We start from the raw sequence: 17,900 nt of genomic DNA on the forward strand, positions 1-17,900 counted from the left end.
CCTAGGCACCAGGAAAAAAGATATGCTGGACACGTTATGAACTGAATACTGAATATGCAATCATTCCTTGTTCACTCTCCTTAAAAACTACATTATTCCTTAGTTGGTGACCAGGCGTATCTAATTAATTTAGTTTGTAAGTCTCATTCAATGACAGTTCATTCCTCTTTTTCCTAAGCGGCTAAAGTTACCCAAGGCCTGGAATCAATGAAAGTAGCATGCCCTCTCAATAAAGAGTTTTTTTTAAAGCTGTACTTTGTTTTAATTTGTTATAAGCTTTTTTGAGCCTACATCAGGGCAAAGGCAGGATAAAAATATGAATGTAAATAAAGAAGACCTACATCTGCAGCCATTCAGAGACATTAAAAACTATTCATCAATGTATGCCCTCACAATTAAGTTTTTTTCCCCAGAGGTTAGAATTCCATTCCAACAATGTAACAAAGAATACTCCACTCACTACACCCCATAAGCAATGCAGCCCAAGCCTCCAAATGTATATTTACATATTTCTGGAGAGTGGGAGATCAGCAAAGTGACTTTCAGCTTTTTTCTTGTACCTGGATATGCCATATGAATGCCAGTTGCACAAATCTTACATGGAACCTGTTGTCCAACAACATGGAAATGGCTGTGTTGGGGACTGTGCAGCTTGCAAGGTTGTTACCTGGAGAATAGCATTTTGAGACAGATACATTTCCTGATGTAGGATCTTGGCCATTCATTTCTTTTCAGGCATTTTCACTTTTCTACTAAAACAACTAAAAAGATGGTCTTCAACATTCTAAATGCTAGGTTTCACAATGAATTAAGGTGGTTTCGCACTATAGTGCTACCACATTATCATTCAAATATATGGGGAAAATGCAATGTGATTCATACGGAATATGTTGGGGCTAGAGTTGAATATAAAGTGAAATTCTCCATTCTAAAAGATATCCCCACTTCTGAAGTATGGAAGTCAGGAAAACAAAGGAAGTTTCCACTACACTGAAAGTACACCAGTAGCTTCAAGCACTACTTTAGTGCAAAAGTAAGGAGCCCGCAGTGACGCAATGGGTTAAACCCTTGTGCTGGCAGGACTGAATACAGACAAGTCAGAGCTTCAAATATGAGGAGAGCGTGGATGAGCACTCTCTGTCAGCTCCACCTCCCCATGCGGGGATATGAGAGAAGCCTCCCACAAGGATGGTAAAGCATCAAAACGAACAAGTGTTCCCTGGGCCATGCTCTTGCAGACAGCCAATTCTCTCAAACCAGAAGTGACTTGCAGTTTCTCAAATCACTCCAAATACACAAAAAATGCAGAAGTGCAAATGATTTGCTGAATTCATGTTTAAGACTATCTGTCCCCGTCCCCGTCCCCCCGCCCCCAAAATTTTTACAGGACTACATGGAGGGTGAAAGCAACATCACCTTCTTCCCAAAGTTTTGTAAAATGAAGCTTTGTCACACCAAAATAGCTATAAGGCCAGTTGGTAGCTATCAAACATTACACTTTAATTCAGGCTGTATCCCATGTTCTGAAGATAGGAAACATGTTACTATGAACCTGGACAAAAAGTAGACCCCTTCCCTGTGCCAAACTGTGAGGGAAAGGGATACTATGGCCAGGAAGATTCAGGTAATGATGTTCATTGACCAGGTAACTTAGCACCACAGTTTCAACAAATTGGCTAGCCCTGTTTTATAGCTGGAATGCATGCATGAATAGAAATGCATGCACACAAATAGACAGTGAGGTTTTATCATTAGCTGATGAATTTGTTAGTATTAGCTTAAACCAACTCATCTATCCTAAAAATGGTGGTACACAAATGTATATATGTGTTATTTCTTAAAGGCAAACATTTTATTGATTGATTGTTTCTTTTACACAGATTGATAGCTAAACCAGGCATGCCTGATTTGTAATCTAAGATCTTGTGTTTGATAATGTTATGCGTTTGCCAGATCAACCATCATTCATGCATGATGGGATACATGACTCTTGATGAGTCTGATTCAGAACTTTGTCATATCTACTTTTGGTCTGATGTCCAAAAATCATAGATTGAAATTTATGCAACCTTATTTTCAAGAACAGACGCTTAATCCAGACGATTGAGAGAAATAATAACTTCAAAACAATGGTGTTCAAAAATGTAACTTAAGCCTAGAACAGAACATCCTATTGCCAAAGAACAAAAGGTTTCCCACAAGGCTGGCAAGATAATCACTCTGTCTTGAATGATGATATATATGATAGAATACTTTCCCCAATAGTCCACTTTTAATTTCTTACAATTAAAATATAATTTATGTATAGAGAGAGTTTACTTTTTATAAAAGGGATAATCACCACTCCATCTCCAAAGTCTTGCAGTATTTTTTCCTATCCAGTTTTCACAATTTTCCCTGTCTTTGGCAGTGAAAGCTAATTAGCCTTGCTTAAATCAAATTCCAAAACATTTTAAGTAGCAGACATGGCAATCCATACTTAATTTAATATAGGATGATCATGATTTTTGGAAGGCACTTGTTAAAAATGAGTTTGATGCAAGCACTGCTATACGAAGGCAATTCTTTCTACATGAAAAGCACTTATGGCAACACACATAATCAAAACATTACTACTAGTAGGGTAGCATTACTGTTAGTAGGGTAGGAGGAACTTCCTCATGAAGTTATCTTGCATGACGGTAGTATATGAGTCACTACTGATATTAGATCCTTGGGTCTTATTGCATATAGGCCTTTCCTATCCAATCACATTACTTTCACTCTTAGAGCATGACTGTTCAATAGGAAAGACTCTATCATAAATCCTGATCATGCTTACGTTCATATATTTCAGCCATGAACAACAGCAGCACAGGGAGATGACTTCAACACAGTTAGGCATATGATTGAAAGGGGCATGTATAAACATTAAATAATCTCATATTTCATTATATAATCTTTCCTGACATAAAACACTTGTGAATGAAATCCTGTGAGCAAGTGCCTGTTTGTTATGAGAAATATTGCAGAGAGGAAAACATTTAACTGAGATCCATTAATTTCCCCTTACCCAATGGGAGCTTTAGAAATGATGGAGCTTCCCTGAGGTACTGAACGGTGATGGTAACTTCATCGCCAGCATTTCGCAGTAGATGCACCTGTCAGTGTGACAAATAACAGCTACTTTATACCAAAGAAGAACCAGCCAGAGAGAGCAAAATGGTCTAGATCAAAAACGACACATCTCAGTAGTTTTGTCAGGAATCCAATATTCATGTTTTTTACTGAAATGAAGAATATCTTGAAGGTCAGACCACAAAAATACATAATAAAAGCAAGCATGTCCTCAGTTGTGGGAGAGTCTGAAAAATTAAATGTTGAAGGGCAATCTGTATTAGTATTCTTCAAGGAACAAAAGCTTGCAGTCTTACTGATAATACAGTAGGATCCAGCCAACATTAGTTCATCATTTCCTAGATTTGAAATTGAGATGAGGCTGCAATTTAGGAAGTTCATACTTTGTCATTCCTCCACCTTGAGATTTAATAATTACCTCATCACATTGATGAAGACGTGCAGGCAATCTGTCAGCCTCCGTGGCAAATCAGTGGTGCAGTGGGGCAATCCTGGTGCCCTGCCTCACTTGCAGTGACACTTCTCCATCACATTTGGGAAAGCATTGCCATGCGGCTTCCCCCCGGACTGGCCCTGTTGTTCCCAACAAAACACAGGAAGCCTCCCGCGTTTTGGGCAGTGTCGTAGGATGCTTGCACCTTTATTGATGGACAGAGCCCAGCGGGAAGCAAGCATGCATTGTGTGATGTGCAGCTTGGGGCTCCATCAATCAACTGGGGTGCAAGCATCCTACACACTTGCAGTCCCCCTCCCCCATGTGATGATGTCCTTAGAGTTTCTCTAATCTGGACACTTGCATTTTAGTGGTCTGTTTTCTGTGCTACAATCTGAATCCTAGACTATAAATAATGTAGGAACAATGTGTGGTATGCCACAACTTCAACAGAAGACAGGAGAAAATTATGTGCATTAATTAGTTATAAATGATATTTATGATGTGTCATCCATCTGTTCAAACAAATCAGCAGCAAACTACAATTATAACTTAGCAGGATCCTACCCTTAAAAAGAAATAAGCAACAAGACCTTTAAAAACACTATATAATTATCAATCAGGAGCAGAACAAATGTGTCATAAAACCAAAGTCCTAAATATAAAGCCAAGGGCTAAAAGGTTACTAAACATAGCAGTAAAAAGCAGATACTGGGGACACATATGGAGGAGACAGTAAAATCAGCATTTTTAGTATGTTTTCTTCTTTCTCTGTTATCCACATTATAAATCTAATTTCAAAATGAAAGTCCATGTTTAAAAAATGAGCAGTAAAAGTAACAGGTCTCAACTGATACTATTGTCACTATTATTGCTTTCATTTAACTTCTCATAAATGCCTTTTGCAAAAATTATGTTTTTTCTCACTCACACAAGAGTGCATTGAAGTAATCTAAATGGCAGTTTTCCAAGGCATGGATAACAAGGGGTGAAACTTGATCTGAAGGGAAGAGACAAAGCCAATTTACAACCCAAATTTGGTAAAATGTGCTGATGTTTGATTCAACCTCATCAGTATTGCTCAGATTGGAAACCTGCTCCTTTAGGATGATGGCCAGGCAAAGCATATGAGGAATAACCGTTTCTTCCACAAATTGACTATCAATACTTTCATTTGGTTCAAGCTGTTTCAATAAATTATCCTTCACAGTCTCCCAATCCCCTTCCACAGTGCTGAATAAAATCCTACAATATCTGTTTTGAACTGGAATATATGGCCTCAAATAACCCAGTTCAAAGCAGATATTGTGGGATTTTCTGCCTTGATATTCTGGGTTATATGGCTGTCTGGAAGGGCCCCCACACAAATTTTAATGGATTAAATTGCTGCTCTTGGATTAGATGAAAAAGAAAATGGAATTGGGTGTTACTGGAAAATGACACCATGCTCCAAAATTCTGCATGATTACTCTCCATCTCTCTGTAGTTGCATAAACAATTAAACTTAAGGGAGCTGTGAACTCAGAGCTGGCCCATGTGGTGTCATATCTCATTGGGTTATCTATCTAGTTTACAGGAAGGGTGACAGCACCCTTGACAAACCCTAGATACAATTAATCCACCAACATAATGGTGTAGAGAAAAAGGGATACTGGACAGGGGACAGGACGATATAGATCAAAGCTTTGCAAACATTTCATGTTGGTGGCGCACTCTTCAGACCAGTGGTTCCCAACTTTTGGGCCGTGGCCCACTGGTGGGCTGCAGGACCTAAAATAAGATTCACAGCTCTAGATGATTAAATATGATTTTCTGTGGGTGAGCAGTTGACGACTACTGGATGGCATATATTCTGTATCAGAAACAAGAGCTGATGTGCTCTATCCAATGCCATTTTCTGAATCAGCATCCCAAATAACCAAACTGAATCTAAAGTTGACCAAAATTTGATTCGTAATCCTTTTGGTACTAATGTTGTAGAGTGGTCCCTGGTCAAAAAAAGGTTGGGAACTACTGCTTTAAACAGCTTTACTTGCAAATTAGACGTTAAACCAATCCTTTCTAAGAAATAAGGGCACCTACATAAATTGTATGAACGAAATGTATGGAGACAGAACATATCTCATGAAAACCTTTTTGCAAAGCTCTGATATAATTTTTTGTGACCCAACAGTTGCTCCTTTTTTCCTGTTAGCCATTGACATGTTGGTTTTCATGCAAGCACACTGCCTTTTCTTCATATGGTGCTGCGTAACATTAAGTTAGTAACTAAGGAGATATTATAATTGATAATAATAAAAGCATGCATGTTGCTTAGATATGGCTAAGATAAACTAGCTGAACACTCATTTTTGCGTCACTCCATAACAGTGCAATCATAGTGTGTGTTTTTGCTCTGCAGACAATCTTTTTTTGTCACATTGTGTATTTTTGCTTTTAGCACCTGACCTTATTTATATTTTAAATTGTGATCCTAACATATATGAGCTAATTTCTGTCTAATTGCTTTGCTGCTAAGACTTATATGGTGACTGAAAGAAGGAATCTCTACTCTTCTTTAATGTCAAAACTGTTTGGAGGCAGAAAGAGAAGCATTGTGTGGATACAAATAATTCCCACTACAGGGAATGGTAACATCAATATAGTCAGAAACAGAGAGCTGATTGAAGCAATAAAGTCCTGCGGGGGGAAGCTACCAAATTATGTTATTGCCTCCAACTGAAAATCTGCAAGAAGTAATATTCTGCACAGGGATCTCCATAAAGTACAAGGTATTAGGAATTCCATGAAAAATCGTAAACTCATACCACGATTGCCTAATAAGTTAGAAGGCAGTTGACTATAACTCACTGCATGTGTTCTTAATATATACTCAGAACGGATGAAAATGTACCTTCTTTCTGACTGCAGAAGAAAGAAAAGAAAAAGAAAAGCAGAACTCAGATCTGCAGTAAATGAAAAGTCAATATTAATTTAGCCTTCTCACACAGTAAAGGTCTAGAAGGAACAAACATGAACAAGTCTAGATGACAATTTTAAATTTAAAAAAGTGGTATATTTACTTTCGTGGTATTTGATCAGGTACTTTGGAAGCAGCACAGGGGACCCCCAGGGAACCTTTGTGCACAGATGAATTTTGTAAAGAAATTGAGTTAAACTGCAGATTGTACATTGTGTTCACTATATTTTCATTGAGTTTATTATATTATGCAATGCTATGAATCGGCATTATTAGCATTCAAAGGTAACAATGACAGAAATGCAACTTTTTGTTTTGCAGTATTTTTACTCATTTTACAATTCCCTTCAGTATGATTTAGATTTACTTATTTTCCTACAAATATATTTTATACAAACATTTCTATTTCATTATTTTGGTGCCTACATAACACTCTAGGAAACAAACAGCATAAACAAAACCACATAAAATGCAATGGCCTACATCTGGTTGCTCATCCCAATTACAGAACGCCCATTGAATCAATGGAAGTAACACAAGTATTGGTTTACTCAGTTCCCGTTGGCTCCATCACTTAACTCTAGTTGAGACTGGCAATTGGATTCAGGCCAGGATGAAATTGTATAATATAAAATGGAGACTACTTACATTTTTCTCTATTAGTTATTTTGTTGAATGGCTTAAAATGTCTTTTATCAAATTGTTTTTTATTATAATATTTTTATATGTTTCATTAGGTTAGGTCTTTTGATATATACCATAATAGCCACAAGGATGAAGATTTAAAACTATTTTACTACAACTACAATTATTACTTGTACCTAAAATGAAAATACAAAGATGGGAATAAAAGATTATAGGTCCTCCTTTGCCAGTATTATCTACTGACTAATATCGGTTCTCCAAGATAGATATTGTTTTTGGCAGTGCTATTAGATCACTTAATTGCAGATAGTCAACGATAAGATCTTGGATAGACCTATACTGCACAGTAATAACACTTCAATAGCACTTTAATCTTGGTATTTGTAATTCTGTGTAATTCAGAAGTCTCGATTTACTAGTCCTAGGGTTTTCATTTCCATGAGTACATCACCAAATTACAAATGCCAGGATACCATAGAATGCAGCCAGGGTGATTAAAACAGGTTATCAGAGTGCTATAATTCAGTAGTGAGAGAATGAGAGCCCTGGATTATCATGCATGCAAGGTATGTGATCTTTTACCTGAACAATGTAACAAAAGGGAATGATAGACGCCATTCTTCATGCCATATAAAGTGATACCACATACAGTGAAGCCAAAACCTCCCATATGTCTGAAATGCCATTTTAAATTCAATTGGGAATTAAACTATTTGTTTCCCAAAGTCTGTCTTTTGGACAATGCAAATGATAAAGGGGACACAGGGATGGCGTAAGGAAATTAAGAATACTTACTACTGAATAGGGTGGCTGGTAGCCTCATTTATATTTCAAAATAATAGTGATAAATATTGTAGATATTATCAGTAAGCCAACATGATTCAAACCACACCAAGCGAAGGTTAACAGAATTGCTGGTTGGGTTTTTGCCCATGTTTAAACAAGAGATGGGATGTTGTAGGTTTTTCGGGCCATATGGCCATGTTCTAGAGGCAGGAGAGAAAATATCTCTTGTTTAATTTATTGTCGAAGGCTTTCATGGCCGGAATCACTGGGTTGTTGAAGGTTTTTTTGGGGGCTATATGGCCATGTTCTAGAGGCAGTAGAGAATGCCTCTAGAACATGACCATATAGCCCAAAAAAACCCTACAACAACCCAGTGATTCCGGCCATGAAAGCCTTCAACAATAAATTAAACAAGAGCTATTTAGTTTCTAATCTTTTTCAGATTGACAAATGTGACTTCCTGAACTCCATTAATATCCACATTAGAGACTGGAATGAACTGATGTCTTTTTCCCAGACCAGCCACATCACCTCATGACTTTGCTCTCACTCTGCTAATCTGCATGATAATAAAGCCTTCATTACTATTTTTGATTTTTTAACAAAAAATATTCTAATATTGAAAAATTGCTTTCCAGATTTTTTGTTGAATAACCAAGAATATCATAATAATGTGGAAATTTCCATTAGTATGCTGCAGCAGTGAATTATTATTTTATGGTAATTCAAATCACTAATTTTATCAGTTAATAGTGAGGAGCTTGTCTTTTTTTAAAAAAATGGACTTTTTGTTTGGTGGAAACAGTTAATAGAATACAACTTCTATTTAGATAATATTAGTCTCTGAGAAGGACAGTACACAGTGTTTTCAGATATCAACCTTATGCTCTGACTTATTTACTTAATAGCATTGCACGCTGAACTTTGGGATGATTTGCAGCATGTATCCCATAATTATAGAGACTTTGGATTGCTAATGTATTTAGTCATTTTTGAAATGGAAGGAATAATTAATAGCCCAGTTCTCAAGTCATAATAATCTGGATTCTAGAGGAACTCTACCTAGTCATTCACTGGTGAATGTAGCACGATTACAGCCATTTGCAGAGGTGTGTGCTACACAAACAACTGTGGGGTTTCACAAACACAGCCAGAGTGCAAGCTCTTGCCAAGTTCTAATGTCAGGCTACACTAGCTATAGCCCAACGTTTAGTTAAATGTTACTGATGCAAGCTAAAATGAACTTTAGGGATGTGTAAACACATGACTTATCAACTACAAAGTTGAATTATAGATAATTTTACCTTGTCATGATTTCCACTTGTGTTCAATGTGTTTGTAATCCTAGTGGTGCTTGTTATAAGAAAGGTGATACGTTGGTTTTGCATAAGCAGCTGTTTTACAGTCAGTTTTTAGAACACAGGCTTGATGGTAATGTGTTTGTGCTGCCTCATTAGCTTTGGAAGAAACACACTTTTAACATCTAAAGCCAGTAAGTATTACTTAAAAATGTGGTGAGCCAGCCTTCTGTATTTGGGAGCCTCCTGCTCATTCTGATGTGTAACACTAGACTGTCTTCCTCTATGCTTACTCTGAGGACATCAGTGATTATTTACTCCATACTCTCTATTGCCAACATGAGATTGCAGCTCTGGGGCCCCTTCCACACAGATGAATAAAATTCCACATTATCTGTTTTGAACTGGAACCTATGGCAATGTGGACTCAGATAACCCAGTTCAAAGCAGATATTGTGGGATTTTCTGCCTTGATATTCTGGGTTAAATGGCTGTGTGGAAGGGCCCTGGCTGGGAGAAAGGAGGCTATGAACAGGAGGCAATAACAAAGGAGGGCAAGAAAATTATCCCTTCTGCTACCGATACCCCCACCCATTCCCGAAATATCAATTAACAGCCATGTATGTAATAGTGCAGTTGGAAAGTGCAGCTCTATCCAAAGATTTAAAACAGTCCACCCCACATGTGTGTTGCATGACCTCAAAATCAGAACTTATTTAGACTAGAACTTTTTAGCCTTTTGAAAACAGCCTGTAACATCATCTGATAAGCTTGGAGGACTTTCAAGCATCACCAATAATGCAAAAAAAAAATGTCTTCACTAAATTCATGCTTAAGGAAGCGCAGATATTCATGAATTTTGTCCATGGCGAAGAAAATATTTGGCTTCAATTAAATGCATAACATTTAACATTATTGTAATTGCAATTTCTTATAAAATGCTGCTACCAAGACACCTGAATTGCATCAATGTTTGAAACTATTCAACATATTTAAGAAATAGCACTGAATATGACAGAAGAATAACTACAATATATCTGACTATAAAAATCTGGAAAATGGCAAAACAACAAAATAAACCTCATTGTATTCTGCAGTAGAGAAAGAAATTAGAATTAAACGCAATAGAGTGCTAGAGTTCCCTAAAGGCTAACAAGATTGGAATATATGTGGAATGAACACCATCAAGTTTTGGTTTGACGGAGATTATCAATTTTTAGGTATTAACGTAAACCCTTCATCTTGCTTTGACAATTCATTAATGGTGGTTTGGTCACACCCATTCAAACTGATTTTTTTGAAAACATCTTATCTGCATTACACCTCAAAGAATGAGAACATTTTTCATTCTCCCACATTGGCCTAGCATTTGTCCTATATGTTATTTCTCCATTAGTGTGGCTGGACATGTCTGCATAATGTTCTGTTATATATAGGTCAATAGTGGATAAACCACAAATGTTTATTCAACAATAAACATCTCAGGCTTCATAACACCACAAAAGCCTTCAATATTAACTGTAACACATTAGCATCAACGCATTCGCTATTAACATTAGAGTCCTCTGGGTCTTCATTCAGATGTAAATTTACACTTACAGGCAATTGCGTAAAAGAGAGAAGTCCTTAATAAAGGAAATAAAATTGTAAGCCCAAAAGCTATAAAAAGCTCCCGGCTTTGCTGTGTCTTCTGTTTACTTTACACATCCATGTGATGGTTAGAGGGCAGGCTCAGTAGAATTTTCCATTCCCCCAAAATGTAGAAAATCAATTCCCGTTCCCATAAGAAAGAATTAATGGTGCAGAAGGTCATTGAATAATAGATGCTTTATGGCAACAGAAACTTTTAATATAAATCCAATAGAAAAATAAAGATGCAACACAAACAATATGTGCATTCTGCAGGTGCTCTGCTGTGCTCTCAGAAGAAAAGAGATATTAAATGCAGGTCTCTCCCACCCCTAAAATATTCTAATAAGAATATATTTCTTTCTTAACAAGTGAAAAGGAGAAGACAGATCCCAAATATATAAATAAAGTTGTCTGCTTTCTGGGTTAATTTTTATTTTGAACCTTCTGCTTTTGAAGCTTGTTCTGAAGCAACTTTTATACAAATGTGGAAAACATTGTTTTCTCTAATGAAAATCTCACCACCAAGTCCCTAAGGATAAGGCTTTGGGATTCAATTCCAGATCTGTACCTTTCCCCTCCAGTGTTATTTTACCTTTGAGCTTTCAGTTTAGGATTCATACTTTCCACTTTAATGTCGAAATGGGCTAACTTGCAAAATATCCTCACAATTTGCAGATAATTGGGCTAGCTCACAACACCTCTCACCTCCACCCTCCTCAGATTTAAAAATAAGGTATTTAACTCATTAAATCACATAGGTCTTTAAAGTAGGCTTCAAGTAGAGGTATGAATGACTAGTAAAAATTCCATTTTCAATACAAAGGTAAAATATTTGGTTGGTCAGTTCACAAGGATCAATAGCACACTTTCCATTTCTCAGTCTGTATGAAAGTTGGTCTTGGGCATCATCCACAAAAGGACATCCTCTGGAAAGGGCGGGGGGGGGGGGGGGGGAGGAACATTGTATTAGTATGAATTACATATTTGGCTGAGAGAACAGCTGAGCAATGCTACCTTTGAATTCATGACTGAGAGAGGAAGATAAAGAAGTGTGTGGGTGGAAGTGAAGGCAGCCTGAGAGTATCAGCCTTTAGGTGAAAAGGCAATGGAGCAGGCAAGACAAAAAAGAAAGACAACCAAAAGGTACATAGTCATTTGTGTAAGCCTCGTTGCACATTTTTCCACTTCCAGCATTTTTGTCACTATTGATGAGTGCATTGCTCTGATAACTTGTGAGCAATTCCTTGTCCGCAAGCACTGATTAAGCTTTTAAAAAAGTATTTTTGGTGTAAATCAAGTGAGAATAGCCATCTCCCGCTAAGAATATTATTAGCCAAGGGTTTCCATGAAGAAATTTCTCCTATAGCATTGTGGCAACAAATGTCTACATCAGATAAGCAAATTGGCAAGCAGAGAAGGTATTCTCTTCTTCGGCAATGACTAGCACAGCCTATTCCAAAAAGGTTATATCATTAAATGTTTAAACATACACAACTGCTTCCAATAAAATCAGTGATGCTGTCTGCTGCAAAATACAGGAAGAACTAACAAGGTTTCATCCCCTTTCATACTCTGCTGTCTAGACTTGAAAATGGAACTAAGCATTATGCTATTTTCAAGTCAAAACACAATTCCCTTGTGTGATCAAAGACCCCCTTTATGTCTTCAATAGGAAAACAATGGCAAGAAAACTATGCCACACAAAGAAACATGGTAGAAGACTGTATGACCAGCAGGCATCTTGTTTGCATGTGCAGGGTGACCAATTCTCTGCTCCCAGAAAACATGACACCAAACACATGAGCTTGGAATAACGAAGGTCACAATTAATTTACTAGTTACATCTGATAATAGGGCTGGCAGACATGCATGGGTCCTGGATCGCCATGTCAGCCACCCAGATGCTGGATCAAAGACACCATAGAGGTTTGTGCTGGAGCATGCTAGGGTAACAAATCTTCTTATCACATCAATTCATTCCACAAGTGCTTGAAAAAACTTGCAAAAGCTTTTGGCTTATCACAACTGCTGGGACTTATCCCCTCCCAATCCATGCATCAGACTGTACAATTTTCATGAAGCCTAGGCTTTGCAGTTCAAAGTGATGCCACTCCATTCCCACAATGATATGTCACAATCACCAGCCTTAGGATTGCTGTGCCACCTGTAAACACTTTGAACATAGATTCAAAGCACTTTCAGCTGTCTTAAAACAGGAGTGTCATTTTTTTGTAAAGTACTCTTTGACATGAGTTGAGATCTGGGCTGAGTTGAGGATAGAATAATGATGTCATGTGAGCATTTTCATTTGTGGCTGAAGAGCTTCAAACCCTTAACTGCAGCTGTGCATGATAATATCCCAAGTTATTTATGAAGGTCCAAAAGATGGAGCAGCATGATGTACACACCAAATTCCACCTTCTGGTTGTTTTAATTTAGTATTACTAGTGTGAGCTTGATTCAAAATAATGCAATGGTTCTTTTACGGCACCCTTTTGTGAAGACATCGAAGACAGGTTCATAACTCCTATGCACAGGGAACAAATATCTTCTATTTGTAAGTTGATATTGTACAAGGCTTGGTACACCACTTACTATTCAGAATTTTCCCATATTGATCAAATTCATTAATTTCCTTGGAATTATCTTATATACAGACACTGGCCCCTCTACACTGCAATATAATACATTTCCAAACTGCAATGTAGATGGGACCTCTATTTTAAATAGTATTTATCTAATTAAAAGACATATTCAACCTCCTGGGAATTGTTTACAGTAGTAAAACGAAATCATACACATTGTGCTGCAGTTTTCTCAATGTGAAGGGATGTCTAGTAGTTATTCTAGGATTTTTGTACTTAATCTGACTTTCTTTCATACTTAGCAAAGTTGAGAAATATGCCAGAGTTTGCAGGAAACTCCTGGATATCCATAAGCTTCCAGCTATTTGGAGCACTGTATTGGGTCCATTTTTTGCCAGATCCATTGCCCAAAGAACGCTGCCTAATCCTATCATTAACTGCTGACACTGCTATCGCCCTTTATCTGCACTGATAGAAGCAAGGGAAGTGGATGCATCATTCTTGTGTCACTGCTGCCACTAACCACTAGTTTGTGGGAAGCTGGTTGTCATGTTTGCATTTATTAAGTTCCAAATGGGGTGCCCACATGATCAGTAACAAGAAAGGGTTGCTCTCATTGTTCGATCTTGATTGTTTTTAAAATAGTTAATAGATTTTACCTGATGTTTACATTACTGTCTTTCCTGCACTATCTTTTTAAACAGCTTCCTATGATCTAAATGCCTCTTTTGAGATTTACTTTCCTATATTTGTTTGTTGGCTTTACTGATTACTTTTTTTACAACCATTGTTTAGCTATACCTTTTGTCAAAATGTAGTTTTTCTGGAAATTAGAATGGAGGGTGGAATAAAGTCAGGTTAAGGACAAAATTCCTGGGATACTTACCTGACATACCTGCACATTGTGAAGACACAGTGTGTATGACTTTGTTTCACTAGTATAAACATGACCCAAAAAGATTAACTTATCTTTTAAGACCTCTTCACATGGGCTGAAATTCTGTGGCAGTGATGGGTTTTTGCACCTTTACCCTGAAGCCCACCGGTTCCCATCGCACACAGTAAAAGTACTTCTGGAGCAGGTCCATGGCAAAACTGCAAAAACCCCTTTGCTGCCACTAAAAAATTGCCAGTGGCACACAATGGGAGGCTTACCATCTTTCCATAAGGAAAGGTGGATTGAGTCATCATAAAGAGACTTCCACCCATGTTATAAGTGGGAAGCAAGGATGGTACAGAATGAGGGTACTGTCTGTATTGCTGCCTCTAGCAACATGAAACCCAGGCTGAGGAAAGAAGGGACAGTGAAGTGAGAAATAGCCAGATCTCCCTTTTTAAAGCCTGTACCCAGCTGGGTTACTGAGGCTTAGGCTTCTCTCTGTGTGATGAGAGGGAAGCCTGGACAATGTGGGCTGCAGGTTGACAGGTGGGTACTACTGGCATCACCTTGGTGATTCCGGCAGCGCATGTGAAGAGTTTCTTAATTCAATAAATACTAGTTAAAACAGAGGCCTCGTCTACACTGCAGGTGGAAAATGCATTATATGGTAGTATAGATGGGGTCATAGACTGCCTATGCCTATGCTCAAAAAAAGTAAGTGAAGTGAAGGCTGAGTGGAGTTTAAGGGGAGACTGGACAAAGAGCATTCTATCCAAACTAAACATAAGTAGGTGCATTTTCCTCTCTGAAATTTTAATTGCTGCTTTGGAAATTAACATTAAGAGTCTGTGAAATCACTTCAAAGAGCATTGCAAGATATGGACGAAACAGTGCAAAACAAAAGTTTCTTCCAGTGAAGTTGAAGAGCAGATTTTCATAATTCAGTACATAAAAAGATGGAACTGTTAGAAACCTTAAGGCCACATACTTTGAAGGAGGATAGCAAAAAGCATCTTCCTGTGAATACTTGGCATAAAGTATTAAAAAGCTATTGGTACTAGCTTTGCTCATTTATGATTTTTTTTTTTACACAATTGAAATGGGATATCTCATTTTGCTTGTTCTTTTCTCCTGCCTTGAATAGGGGCACTTCAATCAGGGTCTAATTTCTAGTCTCCATCTTTTTTGCTACTACTGCAGGTATTGCTGGATTTTCAAAATAACAAATGACAGTCAACATTCATGTCTTGTATGAATTAAGATTCAGGTAGGACAGGTTTGTGCTATACATAAATACTAAATTAATTCCCAATAACCTAGTCATCCATTTCCTTGTAAAATTGACATGTATCAGTGTTTCTCAAACTCTGCTCCTCCAGGTGTTTTGGACTTCAGCTCCCAGAAATCCCAGCCAGCTCACCAGCTGCTAGGAACTGTGGAAGCTGAAGTCTAAAACATCTGGAGTAGTAAAGTTTGAGAAACTCTGGCCTATATTCAGAAAATGTGTGATGCATGTACAGGCAGTCCCCAAGTTAGGAACAAGATAGGTTCAGTAGGTTTGTATGTAAGTCAGAACAGGTACATTTTAAATGTAACTCCAGTATAGCATTGGATAGCACAGGGAAAGGCTAACACCCCTGTGGTATTTATTTTGCTATTTGTGCCCCATTCAGAAGATTTCACTTTACTTTCTGTCCCTGTGATAATAGGGTTTTGAAAAAAAAATAGCTTGTTGTGGAAACAAGGATTGGCAAGAAAGCTTTATTGGAGATGCCTTTTCCCCATGAGAACTCTTTCAGGAGCAAATTTCCCTTCCTGGGGGTGGATTTCTCTCACTTTCTGTTGCCTCACCCCTGTTCCTAACAATGAGTCATTTGTAAGTCAGATGTTTGCAACTTGGGGACTGCCTATATTTCTATCTTTATGAAAGGCATATTTTCAGTTTTTACAAAAGGAAAAGTTTTTGAGCTCCAAACAGGAAACATCTCTTATAATAATAGATACCTCCCAATCCGAAAAGAGGGAATCTTTCTGCACCCCAGGTTTGGAAAACCCTTTGTTATAAAGTGACACTTGTTAAACCTATTTGCTATACAAGAGAAAGCTATAATAAAATTATGTTGCCAAAGAATTCACAATATCAGTTTCTACATTAGTAGCCTTGGTCAGACATTGTATAAATCCAAATCTTTCTCTGCTAGAGCTTCCACCTTGTACAAACCTTTTCATGCAGTCCAGTAAGAATTTGTATGTGAGGATGAAATACCTGAAAATTTACATTTCTATCACATATAATGATTTGTGTTTTTTGAAAACTTGAGTCCTTGAGACACTATACGAGATTGTTAAAGTTGAATAGTCCTTGATGTTTAGCGACAGGTCTTCCACAAACTGATAAGATCTTGAGTTGACATAGTAAGGAACAGTCAGTTGAACTAGACTATAGAAGTAACGGTCTAAAAATGCTAACTCATTTGAGACTTTATGTTTTCAAGTTAGCAAGGCACTGATACAGCTTTAGATACATCTTTAGATAAAAGAAGTTCTCTGAAGCTTTCAGTCCTCTTACTGCCTATTTCAGGGAAAATCGGCTGATTCCTAATCCATCTAAAATGCAGACATGTGCTTTTCACCTTAAGAACAGACAAGCATCTCAAGCTCTGAGAATTAGCTAGGAAGGAATCCTACTGGAGAATTGCAGCACACCAAAATACCTGAGAGTTAACCTGGACCATGCTCTGACTTACAAGAAGCATTGCTTGACTATCAAGCAAAAAGTGGGCGCTAGAAATAATATCATATGAAAGCTGACTGGAACAACCTGGATCACAACCAGACATAGTGAAGACATCTGCCCTTGAATTTTTCTACTCTGCTGCTGAGTACGCATGCCTAGTGTGGAATATATCTCACCCTGTTAAAACAGTGGATGTGGCTCTTAAAGAGGCATGCTGCATTATCACAGAATGTCTATGCCCCACATCATTGGAGAAATTATGGTATTGCACCACCTGACATCAGCCGAGAAGTAGCAGCCAATAATGAAAGGACCAAGGCATTGACATATCTGGCCCACGCCCTGTTCATATATCAACAAGCACAGGTAAAGGTTTTCCCCTGACATTTCTTATCTCCTCATCTATAAAGCTCACATCCATGAGCTTCTCCACATCTACTCTTTGCCTGTCTTCTTTGGTAACAGGAAGACTCTGTGTTACTGTTTTTACGGACTGACATCCATCATTTTAAAGTATACTTCCTCCCAATTTTTGCACATTGCAAAAATCTAATTTTCCAAGAGAAGTTGATAACTCTGAAGGAGTCTGAGGAGAATCTATTTTACAATTGTTCATCAAGGGCCATCCACTATAGCTGACATCCACAATTAATTTTTGAATTAACACAGAATTCTTCATTGTCAGCTCAGCAGTGGTGACAAAGGCTGCTACGACAGTCTCTACATCATTACTGACTTTGCCTTTCTGGCTGACCTGGATTTTCTGGTGTGATGAGCACTTGGCACTTGTTGTTGATTTGGGGGATCATTCAAGCATTCTAGCTGAAA

The 17,900-nt window shown here is 37.7% G+C and overlaps 1 protein-coding gene across 3 annotated transcripts in view; it reads right to left on the reverse strand.

Moving 5' to 3' along the window:
- SNTG2 (syntrophin gamma 2) overlaps nt 1–17,900 on the reverse strand; it is a 263,517-nt gene that overhangs the window by 98,659 nt on the left and 146,958 nt on the right. For all 3 annotated transcript variants that reach the window (XM_060752734.2, XM_060752731.2, XM_060752732.2), the window contains one exon: nt 3,053–3,140. In XM_060752734.2, coding sequence (XP_060608717.1) covers nt 3,053–3,140 — 88 coding nt within the window. The remainder of the gene's footprint in view (nt 1–3,052; nt 3,141–17,900) is intronic.

Source organism: Anolis sagrei, chromosome 1 (assembly GCF_037176765.1).
Source record: "Anolis sagrei isolate rAnoSag1 chromosome 1, rAnoSag1.mat, whole genome shotgun sequence".
NCBI lineage: Eukaryota > Metazoa > Chordata > Lepidosauria > Squamata > Dactyloidae > Anolis > Anolis sagrei.